The sequence below is a fragment of the Balaenoptera acutorostrata genome, chromosome 11 (assembly GCF_949987535.1).
Source record: "Balaenoptera acutorostrata chromosome 11, mBalAcu1.1, whole genome shotgun sequence".
In the NCBI taxonomy this organism is placed as follows: Eukaryota; Metazoa; Chordata; class Mammalia; order Artiodactyla; family Balaenopteridae; genus Balaenoptera; species Balaenoptera acutorostrata.
In genome coordinates this window covers 60,481,116-60,502,499 of record NC_080074.1, presented here as the reverse complement: position 1 = coordinate 60,502,499, position 21,384 = coordinate 60,481,116, and the positions used below count along the sequence as shown (strand labels likewise).

The 21,384-nt window shown below is 41.8% G+C and overlaps 2 protein-coding genes across 3 annotated transcripts; both read right to left on the bottom strand.

Annotated features, from left to right (window-relative positions):
* Nucleotides 1-314: 314 nt before the first annotated feature.
* Nucleotides 315-2,226, bottom strand: APOF (apolipoprotein F). The gene is given in 3 exon segments (XM_028165872.2): nt 315-1,066; nt 1,069-1,893; nt 2,123-2,226. Coding segments are annotated over 2 exon segments (945 nt in total). The 5' UTR covers nt 1,877-1,893; nt 2,123-2,226; the 3' UTR covers nt 315-929.
* A 13,429-nt stretch (nt 2,227-15,655) lies between these two features.
* Nucleotides 15,656-17,027, bottom strand: LOC103002469 (apolipoprotein F-like). Of its 2 annotated transcripts, none has more exons than XM_007179606.2 (2): nt 16,903-17,027; nt 15,656-16,751 (listed from the first exon to the last, which is right to left on the bottom strand). In XM_007179606.2, the coding sequence occupies exon 2, from the start codon at nt 16,729-16,731 to the stop codon at nt 15,967-15,969; it is 765 nt and encodes a 254-aa protein (XP_007179668.1). In that variant the 5' UTR covers nt 16,732-16,751; nt 16,903-17,027; the 3' UTR covers nt 15,656-15,966. The 2 variants fall into 2 exon arrangements, with proteins under 2 accessions (XP_007179668.1, XP_057413503.1); XM_057557520.1 differs by having other exon boundaries at nt 15,656-16,754; nt 16,903-16,981.
* Nucleotides 17,028-21,384: the final 4,357 nt, after the last annotated feature.

Sequence of the window (21,384 nt, the reverse complement as noted above, 5' to 3'; positions counted from 1 at the left end):
CAGGCTGTGAGTTCTATTGGCGCCACCACAACTCCTCCTTCTCCGCGAGGCGGGACAAGAGGAGCCGAAACCACACCTCTAGCTGCAGCGATTGGTAGGAAAGCTCAAGTAAGCCCTGCCCCGTGCCTGCGGAGGGAGGAGTCCAATGAACAAAATAGCTCGGGACTGAAACAGCTGATTTCCGAGAACCCGCACCTACGCAGCGGAACCGAGACTGGCTCAGGACCTTGGAGGCGCTAAGCTAACAAGCGAGGCGGAATTTCGACATATTGGGACAGGAAGGGGAGGGCTTAAGTAATAACAACAACAACAAAAACAACAAAAGCCTATTTATTGTTGGTACCGTGCTAAGCATTAGGACAGCGTACCGTTTTTAATTTCCACAAAACCCATTGAGATGCAAATCACTATTCTTTAGAAATTTAAAAAACTGAGTTTGGAGAAAGAAGGTACTAGTCAATGGTCGCTGAAGCTCTAACAAGTGGAGCCTGGTTTCAAAGCCAAATCCTCTGATTCCAAACCACAAACTTCAAAATTTCTACATTTTACAGTACTGCCTTCCTCCTTGATAAAAAAAAATCAGAGATTTGGATTTTGAACATACATATACTACTTGTCAGAATATTAGATCTAGTCGTCATGTTAACCATCTTTTTTTTTTTTGGCTGCACTGCTCTGGCATGCAGGACCTTAGTTTCCCCACCAGGGATCAAACCCGCACCCCCTGCAGTGGAAGCGTGGATTCTTAACCACTGGACCGCCAGGGAAGTCCCACCACCTTCTTTTATGATTGATTGATTGATTGATTGATTGCTGCGCAGCTTACGGGGATCTTAGTTGCCCGACTAGGGATTGAACCCGGCCCCTTTAGCAGTGAAAGAGTGGAGTCCTAACCACTGGACAGCCAAGGAGTTCCCTACCACCTTCTTTTATGTCTCAGTACTATTCCCATCCCTAGGATCTAAGCCATAGTCATAGAGTAAGGTCCACTGCCAGTAAGGAACTGAACTTACTACTTCTGATACCAAAGGGGCCATGGTAATTGTTTCTTCCAGGTGACCCAATTTGAGGTGACCCCCAAGACCTCCTTGCTGGTCTCTGGTGGAGGGCTGTTCACCTCTCTCTCATTATAATACTGGATCACCTGCTGAACCCCAGCTTTCACTATAGGTTTAAGTGCAGTACTGATCATTAGTCCCGCGGGCCCCCCTGATGCTCCAGCCATGGCCATCAGAAGGTCATAACCCAGATCTATGACCCCGTCTCGGCCTCGTTCCTTGGCCTTGTCCGAGCAGTTCTGAACAGCATAATACAATGCTGTGCCCAGGTTGTAGAAGGTTCCCACTCCTGGCAGCAGCTGGACTACATTGTGCACGCTCTGCTCCTGCTCCTGCTCGCAGTCCTTGATGGAGAGGGATCGTCGGGCCCTCTCTGGGCCTGGGTGCTCCCTGGCCAACAGCTGCAGAGCAGAGGCCAGGGCATCCACTGACACTCCCGTCCCTGTGCTTCTGCTTTTCTCGAGCTCTTGAAGATGTCTGATGAGGATCTGTGTAGCCTTTACACCCCCCTGGCGGTAGAGCTGAAGCTGCAGGACCCGTACATCAGCTTGACAGCCAGCTTTCTCCAAGGCAATCATCAGGGGCAGGCCTACCAGGAACTTGGGGAGAAGGGCCATGTGGGTGAAGCCAGGCAGGGATTTGGGGAGCAGGGTCCGGCAAGACAAGGGGGCTGAGGAAGGTAGCCAGGATCCCAAGGATGAGCGAAGATGCACCAAGACGTTTGTCTGGTTTCCATATGAAATGGCGTCCACAGTGTGCAGCAGGAAGCAGCAAAGAAGTAGCTCAACTGGTACCATGATGAGTCTGAGACCACGCATGTCCGGAGCAGAGTGCACTGGAGACGGGAGAAACCAGAAACATACAAACCGTTTCCCTAAGGACTGTGGTCCAAAAGGAGCCCAGGACTCAGGGCGAACCTCATCTATCACCTCCAAACTTCTGTTCTTTTTAGCTAAAGCACTGAGAAACAAGAAATGCAACCCAGTTGTTCCCTCTTGGCCTTCTCCAGCTTCAGGTCTTCCTCTGCCTGATTTCCACCCATTTAATAGGGAGCCCCAAATTACCACAAAGTCTGGTGATTAAGAAGTAAGACTGCTTTGATAGATTTGGTAGTTCCTCGATCCTCTTCTGCCTACTCCTCTGTCGGGTGAAGAAAGTAGATATTGGCTTTCCCCTATTATCAGTAAGAGATGTAATCTCTGCAAATATTTGTCCATTTGTACTGGCTTCTCAAACCTTGTCCCCTTGTCACACACTCGACCTCAATACCTAAAAACTCTGTTCTTTGGCATTTCCTACCGGTCCCTGCCACTTTCACACTCTAGCTCATGATAGAAGCTGTGAGACCCAGAATCAGAAGAGGTTAGATGTCTATGATTCTCTTTTCAGTTTAAAAATTAAATTAGCATGCTTCAGTGTCTCACTAGAGATTTAGTACAAGATAGATGAATGAGAAAAAAGTTAAAATGCTTCTACATGTTTCTATTCTGTAGTTTTGGCCTTATTTTTAACTTCCCTTTCCAAAGATAGAAATAACGTTATGCAGCCCATAAGAATCTGCTGGACTCATCCATTGTGGATAGCAATTGTTTATCCATCAGCTGTTCTCTATGCTGAGAGAGATTGAGCTCCAGTATAATCTACCCAACTTCCACTTGTTTCTTTTACTAATCCAGTCATTCTAATGGATATAATAATGGATCACAGATTTGTGATATCATTGCTTAGCCATTTTTATTAGTTAACAATAAGTGTCTTTAAGCTTTCATCAGATTGTAAATGTTCTGAACATTTGAAGTTTCCTTGAATTATAAATGTAATTATCAATAAAAAAAATCAATCTGTCTATCTATGTATCTATTTCTCTGTCTTTCTATCTAGCTAATGTTTTCAATAGCACGCTTTTCAACATGTGGAGGGAAATATGAGGGACTGGAGAATAGAAAGAATATGATGAAGTTTCTTTGCATGCATTCCAAAGATAAAATTATCATTTTTTAAACAAGGAGAATAGAAAAACAAACAAACAAACAAAATGGGCGTAGAAAAGTGTAAGCAACCTATCTGTTTAGTTTTTAACACCTCATTAGGGCAAGTCCGCTTCAATGGTGCCTGGAAATTCATTTGGAGGATTGAAATCATATACTTCCTAGAAACAAACCAGAGGAACAAGAAAGTCCAAACATCTCCTTTGCTTTGGTTTCTTCATGGCTGGAATGACTGTTTTGATTTTTTTGTTGTATCCCACTTTCTCCTTTACCCCAGCCAGAATCACGAGGACGCCAGAATGCTGATAGTGTCCAAAACAGTGAAGGACATAGCATTTGCAAATATTTATTCATCTCTCTCCAGCCCAGACTTTGTCCTCTTCACCTTTGTCCTATACTGACAAATAGGCCTTTTCCCTTTTTGACCCTACTAGTCCTGCCCCATATCCCTATTGTCCTAAGGTTTTACGCTGGACCTATACATGAGATGAGAAGTTCCCCTGTATCTTCTGAAAGGGAGAAGAGGTAAGGCAAAAAGGCTGATGACCTCTGGCAAGAGACCCCCAAAACGTTTAATAAGTTCTTATTAAAAGTATACATTGGGTGAAAGTCCGGGGAAACTGAAAATATTGGTAAGTTAAATGAAATCAGTACAACTTCTACTTCTCACTTTTCTAATTCCAATGCAAAACACAAATAAAATGTGTTCATCAGCTGGGTGGTAACTCTTTGCAAATCTAACCAAAACTCCAAAAATTGGGTTTCATCTATGGTTTAGCAGTAACTACCGTCCAAAAATTAGGAGAAGAAGGTATCTGATGCCTTCTGAAACTGGTACAGGTTCCTACATATTGTTATGGTAAAAAGTTTCCTTGGTGCTGTCACTCATTTCTTTTTATAAAAAAATTAGTTAATTAATTTATTTATTTTTGGCTGCGTTGGGTCCTCATTGCTGCACGCGGGCTTTCTTTTAGTTGCAGTGAGCGGGGGCTACTCTTCGTTGCGATACGAAGGCTTCTCATTGCGGTGGCTTCTCTTGTTGAGGAGCACGGGATCTAGGTGTGCGGGCTTCAGTAGTTGTGACGCATGGGCTCAGTAGTTGCTGTCACTCATTTCTGACAGACAACCAAAAGGAACAGGCCAGAGGGAGGGGCCCAGAGTCCTTCCCTCTATTTCACTTCCCTCAGTTCCCAGCAGCGGCCCCTGACAACTAACAGCAGACAGAAGAAAGAAGAGGGGTAGTTCTGTAAGGATGCACTACCAAAATTGTAGGAAGCAAGAACTAGGTGCAAAGCGGTCCAACACTACCTGAAGTTACTGGTTGCTAAATCCCTAGGGAACCCTACCTAGGACTATATCGTTTCTGTGGAGTAATATAACAAAGGGTAAAATATTTAACCCTTTTTTCCTAAGATCTATCAAAAAGCAAGAATATCTACTCATCACTTTTTCAACATTGTACTGGAAGTCCTAAGTAGTAGAATGAGGAAATAATAAAAAATTAATCACATAAAAAAATAGAAAGGAAATTAGAACGGTATTTATTTAGAAACAACATCATTGTTTATGTAGAAAATCCTAATTTTTTGAGGAACTTCCATACTGTTTTTTACAGTGGCTGCATCAGTTTACATTCCCACCAAGGAAACTAATATAATATGTCAATTACATCTCAATAAAAAGAATAAATGAAAGTGGGGATATTACTATTTGTTTTACAGAAACAAAAAGGAATTTGAGAGTACTATGAATAGGTGTATGACAATAAATTGGATAATCTAGATGAAATAGACAAATTCTTAGAAACATACAACCTACCAAGACTGAATCATGAAGTAATAGAAAATCTGAACAGACCTATAATTAGTAAGGAGATTGAGTCGGTAATCAAAAATTTCCCGGGCTTCCCTGGTGGCGCAGTGGTTGAGAATCTGCCTGCTAATGCAGGGGACACGGGTTCGAGCCCTGGTCTGGGAAGATCCCACATGCCGCGGAGCGGCTGGGCCCGTGAGCCACAGCTGCTGAGCCTGTGCGTCTGGAGCCTGTGCCCCGCGGCGGGAGGGGCCGCGGTGGTGAGAGGCCCGCGCACCGCGATGAAGAGCGGTCCCCGCACCACGATGAAGAGTGGCCCCCACTTGCCGCAACTAGAGAAAGCCCTCGCACGAACCGAAGACCCAGCACAGCCAAAAATATATAAAAAAAAAAAAAAAAAAAAAAAAAATTTCCCAATAAAGAAAAGCCCTGGACAAAATGGTCTTATTGGTGAATTCTACCAAACATTTGTGAGTTTTTTTAGTTTTGTTTTTATTTTTTACATTCTTTTTTTTCCTACCAAACATTTGAAGAAGAATTAATACCAATCCTTCTCAGACTCTTCTAAAATATCAAAGAGGAGGGAACATGCCTAACTAATTCTACGAGACCAGCATTACCCTGATATCAAAGTTAGACAAAGACCCTACAAGGAAAGAAAACTACAGACCTATATCTCATGAGAATATTAATGCAAAATACTAGCAAATTGAATTTGGTAGCATATTAAAAGGATTTTACACCATGACAAAGTGGGATTTATTTCTAGAATGTAAGAGTGGTTCAATATACGAAAATCAATCAGTGTAATTCACCACATTAACAGAATGAAAGAGAAAAATCACATGATCATCTCAATTGATGTAGAAAAGCATTTTACATCAATAAAATAGAAATAGGAAGAAACTACCTTAATAAGAAAGGTCATAAATGAAAAACCCACAGCTAACATCATATTCAATGGTAAAAGACTGAAAGCTTTTCCTCTAAGATCAGGAACAAGACAAAGATGTTTGCTTTCAACACTTTTATTCAACATAGTGTTGAGCAATTAGTCAAGAAAAAGAAAAAAAGACATCCAAATTGGAAAGGAAAAAGCAAAATTATCTCTGTTTGCTGAAGACGTGATCATATAAGTAGAAAACCCTAAATAACACACACACCTGCTAGAATTAATAAGCAAATTAAGCAAAGTTGCAGGATAAAAAATCAACACCCCAAATTAGCTGCATGTCTATACACTAACAGTGAAAAATATGAAAAAAGAAATAAAGAAAGAAAACAATTTTTTTATAACAGCATCAAAAAGCATAAAATACTTAGGAATAAACTTAACCAAGGTGGCAAAAGACTTATACATTGAAAACTACAAAACATTGCTGAAAGAAATTAAAGAAGGCATAAATAAATGGAAAGACATCACACCCATAGATTGGAAGACTTAACATTGTTAAAATGTCAATACTACCCAAAGAGACTAACAAATCTGATGCAATCTCTTCCAAAATCCCAGTAATGTTTTTTGCAAAAACAGAAAAACCATCCTAAAATTCACATGAAATTTCAAGAGACATTGAATAGCTGAAGCAATCTTGAAAAAGAAAACAAACTTGGAGGACTTGCTTCCTGATTTGAAAATATATTACAATGCTGCATCACTACAAAGATGAAAACAACTTTGATGATCAAAAAGAAGTCAATAAAATAAGACTGAAGTGGTTCCTGAAAAAAAAAAAGCTACAGTAATCAAAACAGTGTGGTACTACACATAATGACAAGTACCTCACAGGAGTCATTCTGCAAGGCCAGTCAAAGCCACACTTGCATGCTTTTGTAAGCAGCTGAGCTGCAGTGAGAGAATAATTCCTTTTCTTAAAAATGAAGATACTGGGACTTCCCTGGTGGCACAGTGGTTAAGAATCCACCTGCCAATGCAGGGGACACGGGTTTGAGCCCTGGTCCAAGAAAATCCCACATGCCGTGGAGCAACTAAGCCCGTGCGCCACAACTACTGAGCCTGCGCTCTGGAAGCCGCGAGCCACAAGTACTGAAGCCTGTGCACCTAGAGCCCGTGCTCCGCAGCCAGAGAAGCCACCGCAATGAGAAGCCCGTGCACCGCAATGAAGAGTAGCCCCTGCTCACTGCAACTAGAGAAAGCCCGCGCGCAGCAACGAAGACCCAAACACAGCCAAAAATAAATAAATAAATAAATTTATTTTTGTAAAAAATGAAGATACAAACTAGGACACACAACTCAAGAAACCTGGCCTCCCGAGAGAATATGCTTCAGCAAATGAAAGCATTTCCTGAAAATAATTCTAGTTTAGCCCTAACAGATAAGTGGATGAGAGACTTTGCTTAACATTGTTTAACATATTGGGAACTTATAAAAATCAACGAGAAAAATAAACATAGTTTCAATTTAAAAAATAAACTGAGAACAAAATTTGCAAAAAAGCACACACAGAAAACAGTGTGGTATCGGCATAAAGATAGACATATAGACTAACAGAAAAGGATAGAGAACCCAGAAGTAAATCTTTGCATACGTAGTCAAATGATTTTTTTACAAGTGTGTTGGAACCATTCAGTGAGACATATGGTACTGGGACAATTGGATATCCACATGCAAAAGAATGAAGTTTGACTCTTCACACCATATACAAAAATTAACTCAAAATGGATCAAAAACCTGAACATAAGAGCTAAAACAGTTTCTTAGAAGAAAACATAGGAAAAAAACCTCATGACATTGCATTTGGCAGTGATTTATTGGACATGACACTAAAAGCACAGGCAACAAAAGAAAAAATAAATTGGACTTCATTAAAAACTTTAAATTAATTAACTTTTAAAACTTTTGTGCATCAAAGGACACTAACAACAGAGTGAAAAAGTAACCCACAGAATGGGAGAAAATCTTTGCATATCATATAGCTGATGGGGGTTAATATCCAGACTATATAAAGAATTCCTACAACTTAATAACAAACAAACAATTCAATTTCAAAATGGGCAAAGGGGAATTACCTGGCGGTCCAGTGGTTAGGACTTGGCACTCTCACTGTGATTGCTAACCACAGTGCGGCCTGGGTTGGATCCCTGGTCGGGGAACTAAGATCCCACAAGCCTCGCGGCACAGTCCCCCCACACCCAAAAGAAAAGGGCAAGGGACTTGAATAGACATTTTTCCAAAGAAGACGTACAAATGGCCAATTAGCACATGAAAAGATGCTCAATATTATTAATCATTAGGGAAATGCTAATCAAAACCACAATGAAAGACCATTTCACACAACCTAAATGTCCCTCACAAATGGGTGAACAAAATGTGGTATACATGTACAATGGAACATTATTCAGCCTTATAAAGGAAGGAAATCTGAACACATGCTATAACATGAATGAACCTTAAGGACATTATAGTAAATGAAATCAGCCAGACACAGAAGGACAAATATTATATGATTCCACTTACATGAAGTACTTAGAATAGTCAAATTCAGAGACAGAAAGTAGAATAATGGTTATTCAGGGCTGAGGACAGGGAGGAATAGGGAGTTAATGTTAATGAGTACAGAATTTCAGTTTGGGAAGATGATGAAAAAGTTCTGGAGATTGATATGGTAACAAAGTGAATGGATATTAACAACCGTGTGAATGTACTTAATGTCACTAAACATACACTTAGAATTGGTTAAAATGGTAAATTTTATGTTATGTATGTTTTACCACAATAAAAAAGCACTAATCATAAAAATAAAGATCAATAAATTGGACTTCAAAATTAAAACTTCTACTGTTAAGAAAATGAAGAGACAAGGCATGGTCTGGGGAAAATACTTGCAAATACATATCTGACAAAGAATATCTATCACATATGATACATGTGTGAAATTTATGTCAGTGATAAACAGTCAGCCTCAGTATCCATGGATGCAGAACTTGTATGGAAGGTCGACTGTACTATGACTGTACTATTTTATATAAGGGACTTGAGCATCCACAGATTTAGTATGGAGGGAGGGTCTGGAGCCAGTCCCCCTCAGATACCGAGGGAGGACTGTATGTCACTATAATTTACATCAGTGGTATGATACATGCAACATGCATATAGACACACAATATTAAATAAGCAAACAATTCCATTTTATAAATGGACAAAAGACTTGAACAGATACTTCACAAAAGAAAACAGTGGCCAATAAGCATATCGAAAGATGTACAATGTCATGTCATCAAAGAAATGTAAATTAATACCACCAGGAGATACCCACTAGGATGGCTAAAATTAGAAAGACAGATAATATCAAGTGTTGATGAGAATCAAGTAGAACTTTCATACATTGGTACAATCACTTTGGAAAACTGGCAGTTATATGTGTATATATATACACACACATACACATATATATGTATATATGGTTAAATATATACCCATCCTATTGCCTAGCAATTTTTCTTCTAAATATTTACCAAAGAGAAATGATAACACATGTCCTATAAAAGACAAGAATGTTCATAGCATATTTATCCATAATAGCCCCAAATTGGAAACTACCCAAATATCCACTAACAGGTGCATGAATTTTAAGAAAACTCTCGTATATTCACAAACTGATATATTACTTAGCATTAGAAAGCTATAAACTACTGATACCCATGAGAACATTGATAAAGCATAGACACGCTGAGCAGAAGAAGCCAAACTCAAAAGACATATTCCATGATTTCATGTGTGTGAAGTTACAGAGAGGCAACACAACTACACAGATAGAAATCAGACCAGTGTTTGCACGTGGGGAGGGAGTCATAGGAGAAGAGGAGGGCAGGGGAGTGAGATTGACTGGGAACTTTCTAAAGTGTAGGACATGTTCTGTACCTTGATTGGCCTGGTGATGTATCTATGTATCTATTTATGTATCTATCTATCTCTGTGAGTTCCTGTTTTTTTGTGTGTCAAAGCACACTGAACTGTTCGCTTAAAATCTGCCTGTTTTATTATAGGTAACTTATACCTCAGCCAAAGAATTGTTAACAGAAGTGATCTCTGAGTGATCAAATTTGGGGGATTTTTTTCTTTTAAGTTGTCCAGATTTTTTTGCAATATGAATATATTACATTTACTACCAGAAAATAAAACCAATTCTTTCATTTTAAAGAAGATATTAAAAAAAAGAGAAGATATTAATGGATCAACCAACAGCAAAAATGTGTATATCCTTTGACCCACAAATTCCACTTCTGGGAAATTATTTCCAGAAATTAAGAATGAATCCAGGATGGGGGGATGGGTAAACTAGGTTAAGGGGATTAAGAGGTACAAACTTCCAGTCATAAAATAAATGTCACAGGCTTCAAGTTAGTATGAAGAGTAAAGTCCAATTTTTGCTTAAAAAATATATGTGCAGGGACTTCCCTGGTGGTCCAGTGGTAAAGAATCCACCTTCCAATGCAGGGGACGCGGGTTCAATCCCTGGTCAGGGAACTAAGATCCCACATGCCGCGGGGCAACTAGGCCCTCGAACCACAACTACTGAGCCTGCAAGCCTCAGCTAGAGAGAGGAAACCTGCACGCCACAACTAGAGAGAAGCCTGAGCACCACAACACAACAGATCCTACATGCCACAACGAAGACCCGACACAGCCAAAAATATAAATAAATAAATAAATAAATAAATATTTTTTAAAAAATGTGCATATTACAGTTATAGAAAAATTCTATAAGGATAGTTGGACACCCAAATATTAATAAACTAGCCCTCTGAGGTGGGTTTATAGGTAATTTTTCTTTACTTTTTTACATTATGTTCATTGCAAACAAAAGTAAAAAATACTTTACTCATACAAGATTAAAAAGGAAGAAATCAGACTGTCAGATTGTGGGTTAGGGAATTCCCTGGTGGTCCAGTGGTTAGGACTCTGGGCTTTCACTGCCGAGGGCACGGGTTCAATCCCTGCTTGGGGAACTAAGATCCTGCAAGCCTCATGGCACTGCCAAATAAATAAATAAATAAATAAAATTTTTAAAAAGAAAAAAAAAGATTTTGGGTTAAACCATCACTCCCACTGAACAGAAGGCTGGGGAGTGAGAATGAGGCTGCAGAGAGGCCACGGAGTCGGGCAGGAGAGATGAAATCATTATGAGGAGGAGGGAAACATGAGACCAATACGTGATGGCTATAAGGTAGTGGATCTCAAAGTGTGGTCCCAAGACCACCAGCCTCAGCATCACCTGGGAACTTAGAAATGTAAATTCTTAGGCCCCATCCCAGACCTGCTAAATCAGATACTCAGAATAAGCTCAGAAATCTGTGTGGGTTTTTTGTTTTGTTTTGTTTTTTCCACACCACGCAGGCTTTTGGGATCTTAGTTCCCTGACCAGGGATCGAAGGCCCTTGGCAGTGAAAGCACCAAGTCCTAACCACTGGACTGCCAGGGAATTCTCCAGAAATCTGTTTTAACAAGCTCTACAGGTGATTCTGATGTACGCTCAAATTTGACCACAGCTATTGTACCATTGTACAATTAAAGGTTAGGAAGCACAGGTGGCAGTGTGGGGTAAGGGTAGGGCGGGAGGGGTTTCTAGCCACTTCTCCAGCTGCCCCAAATATATTTGTTAATTGCATAAATTACTGAATGGATCCTAAAGATCTAAAAGTGAGTAAGGCAGGATCCTTACCTTCTAGGAGCTCACAATTTAGGGGGAGAAGTAGGAAATGTGCTGTAACACCAGAGGATTTGTGCTATAGCAGTGGAAAGAAGAGAGCCCAACTGCCAAAGTTTCTCCATAGATTCAAAGGGTAACAGGGACAACTTTTCAAAAGGAGTGACAATTGAGCTGAGTCTTGAAGGCAGAGGTTTATCCGGAGGACAGGTGAGGTATGTGTGTGTGTGGTTGGAGCCTTCTAGTAGAGGGACGGGCATGACCAACCATTGAGAGAAAAAGCCTGCTTTTGGAGTATGGAAAGTAGTCCAAGATGAAGATGACTTCAATGTAAAGTAGGTATGTGGGTGGCATGGACCTAAGGCTGCCAAGGTTGGACAAAGACCAGACACACTCAGAGGCTCTGGACTCTGTCTTGAAAGTAGTGGGGAACCATCAGGTGGTCTGGACAGGGGAGTGATAGAATCAAACCTATGTTTTAGAAAGATAACTCAAGAGGCAATGTGGAAGATGGACTTAGGAGGAGGGGAGATTAGAGTGACGAGGACTAGCAGGACGGCTGCTGCAGGAATCTCAGTCAGAGATGACAAATTGCAATGAGCCGGAAGAGATCTAGAGTAGTCAAAGCTATAGAAACAGAAAGTAGAAGGATGGTTGCTGGGGGCTAGGGGAGGGGGAAATGGGGAGTTGTTTAATGGGTAGATTTTCAGTTTTTCAACATGAGAAAGTTCTGGAGATGGGTGGCACAACAACGTGAAGGTAGTTAACACTATTGAACTGTACACTTAGAAATGGTTAAGATGGTATATTTTATGCTATGTGTTTTTTACCACAATTTTAAAAAAGCTAAACTGACACTTCCCTGGCGGTCCAGTGGTTAGGACTTAGTGCTTTCACTGCCGTGGGCCTGGGTTTGATTCCTGGTCGGGAAACTAAGATCTCACAAGCTGCGCAGAGCAGCCAAAAAAAAAAAAAAAACTAAGAAAAGAATGAGGAAGAAAAAATTTTCAGATTGAGTAGACTCACAGGATACCAGAAAATAGGTGAAAAAAACCCCATACTTAATGTATTAGTGTGCCAGGGCCGCCATAACAAAATACCACAGACTGGGTGATTTAAACAAAAGGAATTTATTTCTCATGGTCTGAAGGCTAGAAGTCCAAGGTCAAGGTGTTGGCAGGTTTGGTTAGTCCTGAGACATCTCTCCTTGGCTTGCAGATGGCTGCCGTCTTGCTGTTCCCACACATAGCCTTTCCTCTGTGTTTATGCATTTCTGGTGTCTTTTCCACTTCTTATGACACCAGTCCCGTTGGATTAGAATCCCACTCTTTTTTTCTTGTTGTTGTTTAAATTTTATTATTTATTTATTTATTTTTGGCTGCGTTGGGTCTTCGTTGCTGTGTGCGGGCTTTCTCTAGCTGCAGTGAGGGGAGGGCTACTCTTCATTTTGGTGTGTGGGCTTCTCATTGCAGTGACTTCTCTTGTTGCGGAGCGTGGGCTCTAGGCACGCGGGCTCAGTAGTTGTGGCTCACGGGCTTAGTTGCTCTGCGGCATGTGGGATCTTCCCGGACCAGGGCTTGAACCCTTGTCCCCTGTATTGGCAGGTGGATTCTTAACCACTGTGCCACCAGGGAAGTCCCTAGAATCTTACTCTTATGATACCATTTAACCTTAACTACCTCCTTAAAGGCCCTCTCCCCACATATAGTCACATTGTGGGTTAGGGCTTCAATCGATGAATTCTGGGGGGGACACAATTCAGTCCATAACATCTAGAGACATTACCACATAATACCAACAATAAAAACTATGAATAATAATTTAAAACTCGGAAAGAAAATTCAGGTTCTCAGTTGTACCACCCATATTTCAAGCACCCAGTAGACACATGGGGCTTGTGTCCACCATATTGGACAGCACAGATATAGAACATTTTCATCATCTCTCAAATTTCTGTTGGATTGCAGTAGTCTGGAAATTGTGGAAGAAGTCATAAAACCCCTAAGATTGTAATTGACTCTATTTTAATACACCCCCAGGTCCCTCTTCCCTACCTTAATCAGAGGGATCATCCTCTTTCCAACCACCTGGAATTTCAACAAGGACTGGTAAGATTTGTCACCTCTGATTTTCAATACGTGGATTAGCACATCTATGAAAGACCTGCTGGCCTGGGCAGCATTCTTGCTCCTGGGGCCATCTGATCTTTGGGAAATCTCATTGCAGTACCCAGAGCCTAACAGAATAAAGCAAGCATGCATATGATTTAAGGAGTCATATGATTTTATGATGAAGGGAAAAACCTGTTTTGTTTTGTTTTGTTTTTGAGGGAAGAGGATTCTCTTCACTACCATGAATAATGACAGACTGACATAATCATAGTTGAATATTCTATTCCATATCTGAAGTTTAGGATAAGGGAGTTGGTGATAATTTTAAATTCAGTTTAATTCCTTTTGTGAATAATCTCTTTATTTATATAAAGCATAAGATTCCTAGGAAAATTATCTAAGCCATGGCCCTTGAATAAGGCCCAAAATGAGTAGGAGCTGAGTTTACTTCTTCAGGTGTCTTGTCTTCCGAGGCCATGGTTGTTGTTTGTCACCCCTGGGTGATTCACATCTGTGGTGCCTTCCAAGCCCTCCTCCTTAGTCTCCGACAGAGGGGTATTTGCCTCTTTTTCATGGTAATACTGGTTCAGCTGCTGAACCCCAGATTTCGCTGCAGATTTAAGCACAGAGCTCACCAGTAGCCCCTGGGTCCCCTGATAACCTGGCCATGATCATCCGAAGGCTGGAGCCTAGGTCTATGGCCTCATCTCAGCCTCACTCCTTGGGTCTATTGTAGTTCTGAGCAGCAGAGTACAAAGCTATGCCTGACTTTGTGGTAGATTCCCACTCCTGGCAACAGCTGGACCACGTTGTACATATGCTGCTCTTGCTCATACTAACATTCTAGAATAGAGAAGGCACATCTTTCTCTCCCTGGATCAGGCTGAACCCTGCCTAATAGCTGCGGCAGGGCACTCCCTGGGAGGCCCCTCCCTGTGCAGCTGTCCATGTGGCACCTTGTATTTGATTGAAGAAAACCTGCATGGCTTTCACATCCTCCAGGCTATAAAGATGAAGCTGCAGGATCTAGCAATCAGTCTCATGATCAGTCTGCTCCAGGGACATCCTTGGTAGAGTACAAAGTGGGTGAGGCCAGCCAGGGACTTTGGGAGCAGAGTCTGGCAGAACCAAGAGCCTGCTGTGGATGGCTGGATCCCCTGAGATGAGGAAAAAGGCACCAGGGTCTTTTTCTGGGCACCACATGAAGTGACAACCACAGGGTACAGCAGGAGGCACTAAAGGAGCAGGTCATGGTGGGTCTTGGTGATGTCTAGCTGGAGCTGACTATACTAGAGTGGAAGACAACACACAAACTGTTTCCTTTGGGCTGTGGTCTGAAGGAACCCAGAGCTCAGTTAGAGGACATCTCACCCATCAACTCCCAGCCTCTCTTCCTTTTAAGTCTGGGGCCAGGGAATGGGACTCAGTTGCTCTTCTTGGTCTCCCTATCCAGATCACCCGAGACTTCCTCTGCTTTACATGGGCCCCATTCCATGCAGGTATGGGGCCCCAAATTACTACACAGTCCAGTCAGGGAGAAGTGAAACTGCTCTGGTAGATCTAGACCCACTCTGCCCAGTTCTCTGTCCCATGAGGAGGAAAGATGGTTGCTTTCCCCAGTGATCAGCAAGGGATATGACCTCTATAATTATTTGCCCGTTTGTATTGACTGCTCAAACCTTGTCCCCTTGTTACACACTCAGCCTCAAAATACGTTGGCACTTCCTACATGTCCCTGCCACATTTCATCTCCAGCTCACAAAAGAAGCCATGGAGGGAATTTCCTGGTGGTCCCATGGTTAAGACTTGGCGCTTTCAATGCTGTGGGCCTGGGTTTGATCCCTGGTCAGGGAACTAAGATCCCATTTTGCGCAGCGCCCCCCACCCCCCGCGCCAAAAAAAATGCCACAGACACCCGCAGTTAAGAGAGATCAGATAACAGTGATTCTGATACAGAAGCAACGTTTAATTTCTCTTTTCAGTTTAAAAATTAACACAAGCAAGCTATAGCATCCAGTTGGGGAATTAGAAAGTAAAAGGTAGTTGAACAGGGAAAGATTACAATATCCTTCATGTCTAGTACATAATATATCCACGTATCTTTCAACTGAAATACAGAGAAATTGGGAGAAAAAATGGGGCTAGGACCTATTAAGAGAGGGGGCAAAGCTGACTCTGGTCACATGTCTTTTAGCACTGGGATCAAATGAGTAGCACACTTCTGCCCTAAGCTGTCTCAACATTTCTAACTACCTGTTGTGCACAGTCCTTGTACGCAGTCCTATCAGAGACATTTGAGACAGGAGATAGGATTCCTCGGAGGCCTTCCCTATCCAAAAAATGTCTGGAAATGTTTCTGTATTAGTCCCAGTATAAGGCACGTCAGAATGGTTGTGGAATGCTTGACAAAGTATATTTGATCTTCCATAGGCATTGTGAAGTCTTTAATCTCAGGGCTTTCCATCAGCCGTTTGCCTACTGCTTCCAAATGCTCCCGAGATTTATCCGTGCACTTCTGGGTGACACTAATGGCAGAAATCTTTAACTCTGTTACCAGCTCAGTGGAAGGGAGCTTCTCAGCAAATTCAACTATCAGTTGCGCTGTCTCGTAGAGCACCCACTTATGTTCCTGCCCACGTGCCTCAGGAAGGGTAACTGAGCGCTGCACCCACCTAAGCTCCCCTAGGGATCCTCCCAGATCCTTCAGAATGACCTTAGCATTGCCAATCCCTTCTTCCTTATTGTGCTTTCTGCTCTCACGGATGAGGGTTTCAGGGGTGTCCTTTCCTCCCATCTTAACAAGCTGAAGCTGCAGAATGTGGGCCTCGGTTGTGCAACCAACCTCCTCCAGGGCCACCTCCAGAGCTAAGTTGGATAGGTACTCAGAGAGAGGGGCTAAGGAGGGGACTGTGTGCAAGAGATCCTGGCAAGTTTGGGGATCTGGGAGAGGGATCTGGTTGGAGAGCACGTTCAGAGGATGCCCAGTTTCTGTGAAAGATGGCTGGAAGTTCAGGGCCCCTTCCTGGGCATTTCTTGGAAAGGCAGCCACTTGGGACAGCAAGACACAGCAAAGGAGCAGCACAGCCTGGGTCATGGTGGGTCAGCAGAACAGCCCTGCTGGAAGGAAGCAGTGCTCAGATTGGGAAGTGGGGAAAGGCTTGGGATGAAGAGACACCAGGACTGGTCAGAGCTTGGAAGTGTCTTAGCCCTTGGAAATTTCAATCACACTGGACATCAAACCTTATAGGCTGTGGGAGATACTCACCTGCTCCTGGTAAAAAAAGAAGCCAGAGGAATGAGATGGTCTGAACACGTCCTTTGCCTCTGTGCTTCTCTGATCTGAATGACTGCTTTTTAGATCTGATCTTCTCTTTATCCCAGACAAAACAGTTGACCCCTCTGAAAACAGTGAAGAACATAACATTCACAAATATATATCTGCGTCTTCTTAGTTCAGGCTTTGCCCTTACCTTTGCCCCCATGCTGAAATCAGGTTTCTCCCTTTTCCTGCCCCATATCCCTCTCATCCTAAGGATTTCTCTAGACCTAAACTTCGATCAGAAAAAATTCCTCTGGGTCTTCTGGGGAAGTGGGATGTGAAAGGCAGGAATGCCAGTGATTTCTGGATAGGAGACCCCAAAATAGTTCTTTAAAATTTTTTATTATTTTTTAATTGAAGTACAGTTGATTTACAATTTACAATGTTGTGTTAGTTTCAGGTGTACAGCAAAGTGATTCACATATATATATATATGTATTTTATTATATATTCTTTTTCAGATTCTTTTTCATTATAGGTTATTACAAGATATTGAATATAGTTCCCTGTGCTATATAGTAGGTCCTTGTTGTTCACCTATTTTACATATAGCAGTGTGTATCTGTTAATCCCAAACTCCTAATTTATCCCTCCCCCCACCCCGTTTCCCCTTTGGTAACTGTAACTTTGCCCAAAATATTTTATTTATTTATTTATTTGGCTGCACCAGGTCTTCATTGTAGGCATGTGGAGTCTTTTTTTTTTTTTTTTTTTTTTTTTATTTTTTTTCACATACACACACTGTATTTTATTTTTACAGGAGATAAATAGACTGACAACAAGCATTCTACATGGATGACCACAACAAAAGCAACAATGATTGCAATTACCACACATGAAACACACTCATGCTATGTCATAATATTGACATTCAGTCCAGTAATCCTATGTGGAGTCTTTAGTTGCGGCATGCAGGATCTTTTAGTTGTGCATGCACGAGGGATCTAGTTCCCTGACCAGGGATTGAACCCAGGTCCCCTGCATTGGGAGCACAGAGTCTTAACCACTGGACCACCAGGGAAGTTCCCCCAAATAGTTCTTATTCAATGGATTTAATAGGTAGAGGAATAGGACAATAGAATCCACCAGAAGTCAGACCAGATAAGAGCACCTTTTCAGTTTTTACATTCATTCCAGTGCAATTCCCTAATTAAATGCATCCATTACCTTGATAGTACCCCTTTCCAAGCCTATATCAAAACTATAGGAATCGGGCTTCATATCTCATCCAGGGGTCTAGGTGAGAAACTGTAGTCTGAACAGTAAGGAACAATGGCACACAGTGCCTCCTAAGACTGGTACAGAAGTCCACACATCATTGTGGCATAAAGGTTTCTCTCTGGTGCCACAACCCACTTGGCACACAACCAAAGGGAACAGGTCAGTAAAGGGGTCTTGGGTCCCTCCTCCTATCTTATTCACTCCTCTCAGCCCCAGGACAGCTCCCTAATAAGAAGAAATCAGTCCCTAGAATAAGAGAAGTAAGTCTTCAGAAAGCTACAGGGACACATTCCTAAAACTGGGAGAACTAGATGTAGAGGTATCCAACACTATTGCCTGAAATTCTTGGACCCTAAGTCCCCAGGGAACTTCAAGACTCTACTGCTTCTGGACAGCTTGGGATCCCAGACCTGCTCTCCTTTTCCTGGCTAACAGGAGGGCCCTCAGGGCTTGTGCTCAGTCCTCCTCCTCAGGCCTTGCCCTCCAGGGACTTCAGGTTCCAGCACTGGCTGAAGCTTTCCTCCTTCTCTGAATGACTCAAAGAAGCATCTAACTTTCTCAGGGTTCAGCATGTCTGGACTCCACAGGAAGTTTTCCCATGGGGTCAAAGAAGTAGAAAGTGGCAGCAGAGTAAAAGGACTAGCCTCTAGATTACCAGATTGTTAGTATTAACAACTCCTCTGTGCTTAATACTGCACTGGTGAAGATCAGTAAGCGCTGGGACCCTTATTATCATCACTTTATTCACCTCTGTATACCTAGTCTTTGGGTAATCAAGTCCAATTGACACCCAGTGCCCAACACGGTGACTCCTACGTAGGAGGCACCAAATACACTTGTGTTAATTGGATATATTAATGAATGTACCTGTGGGATCCAAAGGTGAATACGACCTGATCCTGGCTTTCAAGGAGTTCACAGTCTAGTGGGAAAAGGAACAAGATGAAACCCTGTAAGACTGGCGCTTTATCAGGGGAATGTACAAATTCCAGCTGTAAAAGTGATTGCTTTTGGTTTGGGGTTCAAAGAGTGACACAGACTGCTTCACAAAAGAAAGCACATTCGAGCCAATTCTTGGAGGATGGGCTAGGAGACTGGCAGAATCAACAGCTTGGTGGCGTGAAAAGTTCCCTCTATGAGGGAACACAGCAAAAAAATCCTTCAGAAATTAAGGTAAAATCAAGATGTTCTCAGATTAAGGAAAACTAAGAGAATTAGTCGCCAGCAGACCTACCCTAAAAGAATGGCTAAGGGAATTTCTTTAAACAGAAAGAAAATTATTAAAAAAAAAAAAAGCTTGAAATGTCATGAAGAGCAACAGAGTGAAAGATATGGATAAGTAATAATATACCATCTTATTCTCATGAGTTTTCTAAATCATGTTAAGTGATTTAAGTAAAAATTATAACATTGCCTTATGTGGTTCTCAGCATAGAGAAATATTTAAGATAATTACAGTATAAGTGGGGAAGGTAAAGAGACCTAAGGGAACGCAAAGTTTCTATACTTAAACTGGTAAAATGTGTCTTAGCCCTTGAAAACTCCAATTACCCTGGACATAGCTTCACCTCTACCTTCAGAGGCTATGGGAGGAAAAAAGACAAATCAGAGAAACAAGACAGTCCAAATGCATCCCTGACCTAGGGCTCTCCCTAATCTGAATGACTATTTTCTGAATCTCACCTTCACTCTACCACAGCTGGAAACACAAGAGGGCCAGAAAGCTAATGGTTTCCAATAATAGGGAAGGACATGACATTTGCAATGTTTACCCACCTCTTTCTTGCCCAGACTTTGTCTTTCCCTATGCCCCATGCTGACAAACGTGTCTCCTGCTTCTTCCTGCGGCATACTTTTTTTTAAAATTAATTTTGTAAGTGAAATAGGGAGCATTTTCTTTTTTTTTTTTTTAATTTTATTTATTTTAATTTATGGCTGTGTTGGGTCTTCGTTTCTGTGCGAGGGCTTTCTCCAGTTGCGGAGAGCTGGGGCCACTCTTCATCGCGGTGCGCGGGCCTCTCAGTATCGCGCCCTCTCCTGTTGTGGAGCACAGGCTCCAGACGCGCAGGCTCAGTAATTGTGGCTCACGGGCCCAGTTGCTCCGTGGCATGTGGGATCCTCCAGACCAGGGCTAGAACCCGTGTGCCCTGCATTGGCAGGCAGATTCTCAACCACTGCGCCACCAGGGAAGCCCCTGAGGCATACTTTTTTAAACAATTGAGGTATGGGACTTCCCTGGTGGGCCAGTGGTTAAGACTCCGCGCTCCCAATGCAGGGAACCCAGGTTCGATCCCTGGTTAGGGAACTAGATCCCGCATGCTGCAGCTAAAGATCCTGCACGTGGCAACAAAGATCCCGTGTGCCACAACTAAGACCCGGCACAGCTAGCTAAATAAATAAATAAACAAATAAATAAATAAATGAGGTATATACTCAGCTATAAAAAGGAACGAAATTGTGCCATTTGGAGAGACGTGGATAGACCTAGAGACTGTCATACAGAGTGAAGTAAGTCAGAAAGAGAAAAACAAATATTGTATAATATTGCTTATATGTGGAATCTAGAAAAATTATACAGATGAATTTATTTGCAAAGCAGAAATAGAGACACAGACGTAGAGAACAAACATGAATACCAAGGGGGTAAGGGGATGTGGGATGAACTGGGAGATTGGGATTGACATATATACGCTATTGATACTATGTATAAAATAGATAACTGAGAACCTACTGTATAGCACAGGGATCTCTACTCAATGCTCTGTGGTGACCTAAATGGGAAGGAAATCCAAAAAAGAGGGGACATATGTATACGTATAGCTGATTCACTTTACTGTACAGCAGAAACTAACATTGTAAAGCAATTATGCTCCAATAAAAATTAGTAAACAAAACTGAGGTATACTTGATGTACAATATAAGATATACAACATAGTGATTCACAATTTTTAAAGGTTATACTCCATTTATAGTTACTATAAAATATTGACTATATTCTCTGTGCTGTACAATATATCCTTGTAGCTTATTTATTTTATACATAGTAGCTTGTACCTCTTAACCTGCCCCTGTATTGCCCCCCACCCCTTCCTTCTCCCAACTGGAAACCACTAGTTTGTCCTCTATATCTGAGTCTGTTTCTTTTTTGTTATATTCACCAGTTAATTGTACTTTTCAGATTCCACATATATGTGATATCATATAGTT

Excerpts from the sequence above, each read along its gene's own strand:
- LOC103002469 (XM_007179606.2), bottom strand. The coding sequence starts at position 16,731 with ATGACCCAGGCTGTGCTGCTCCTTTGCTGTGTCTTGCTGTCCCAAGTG.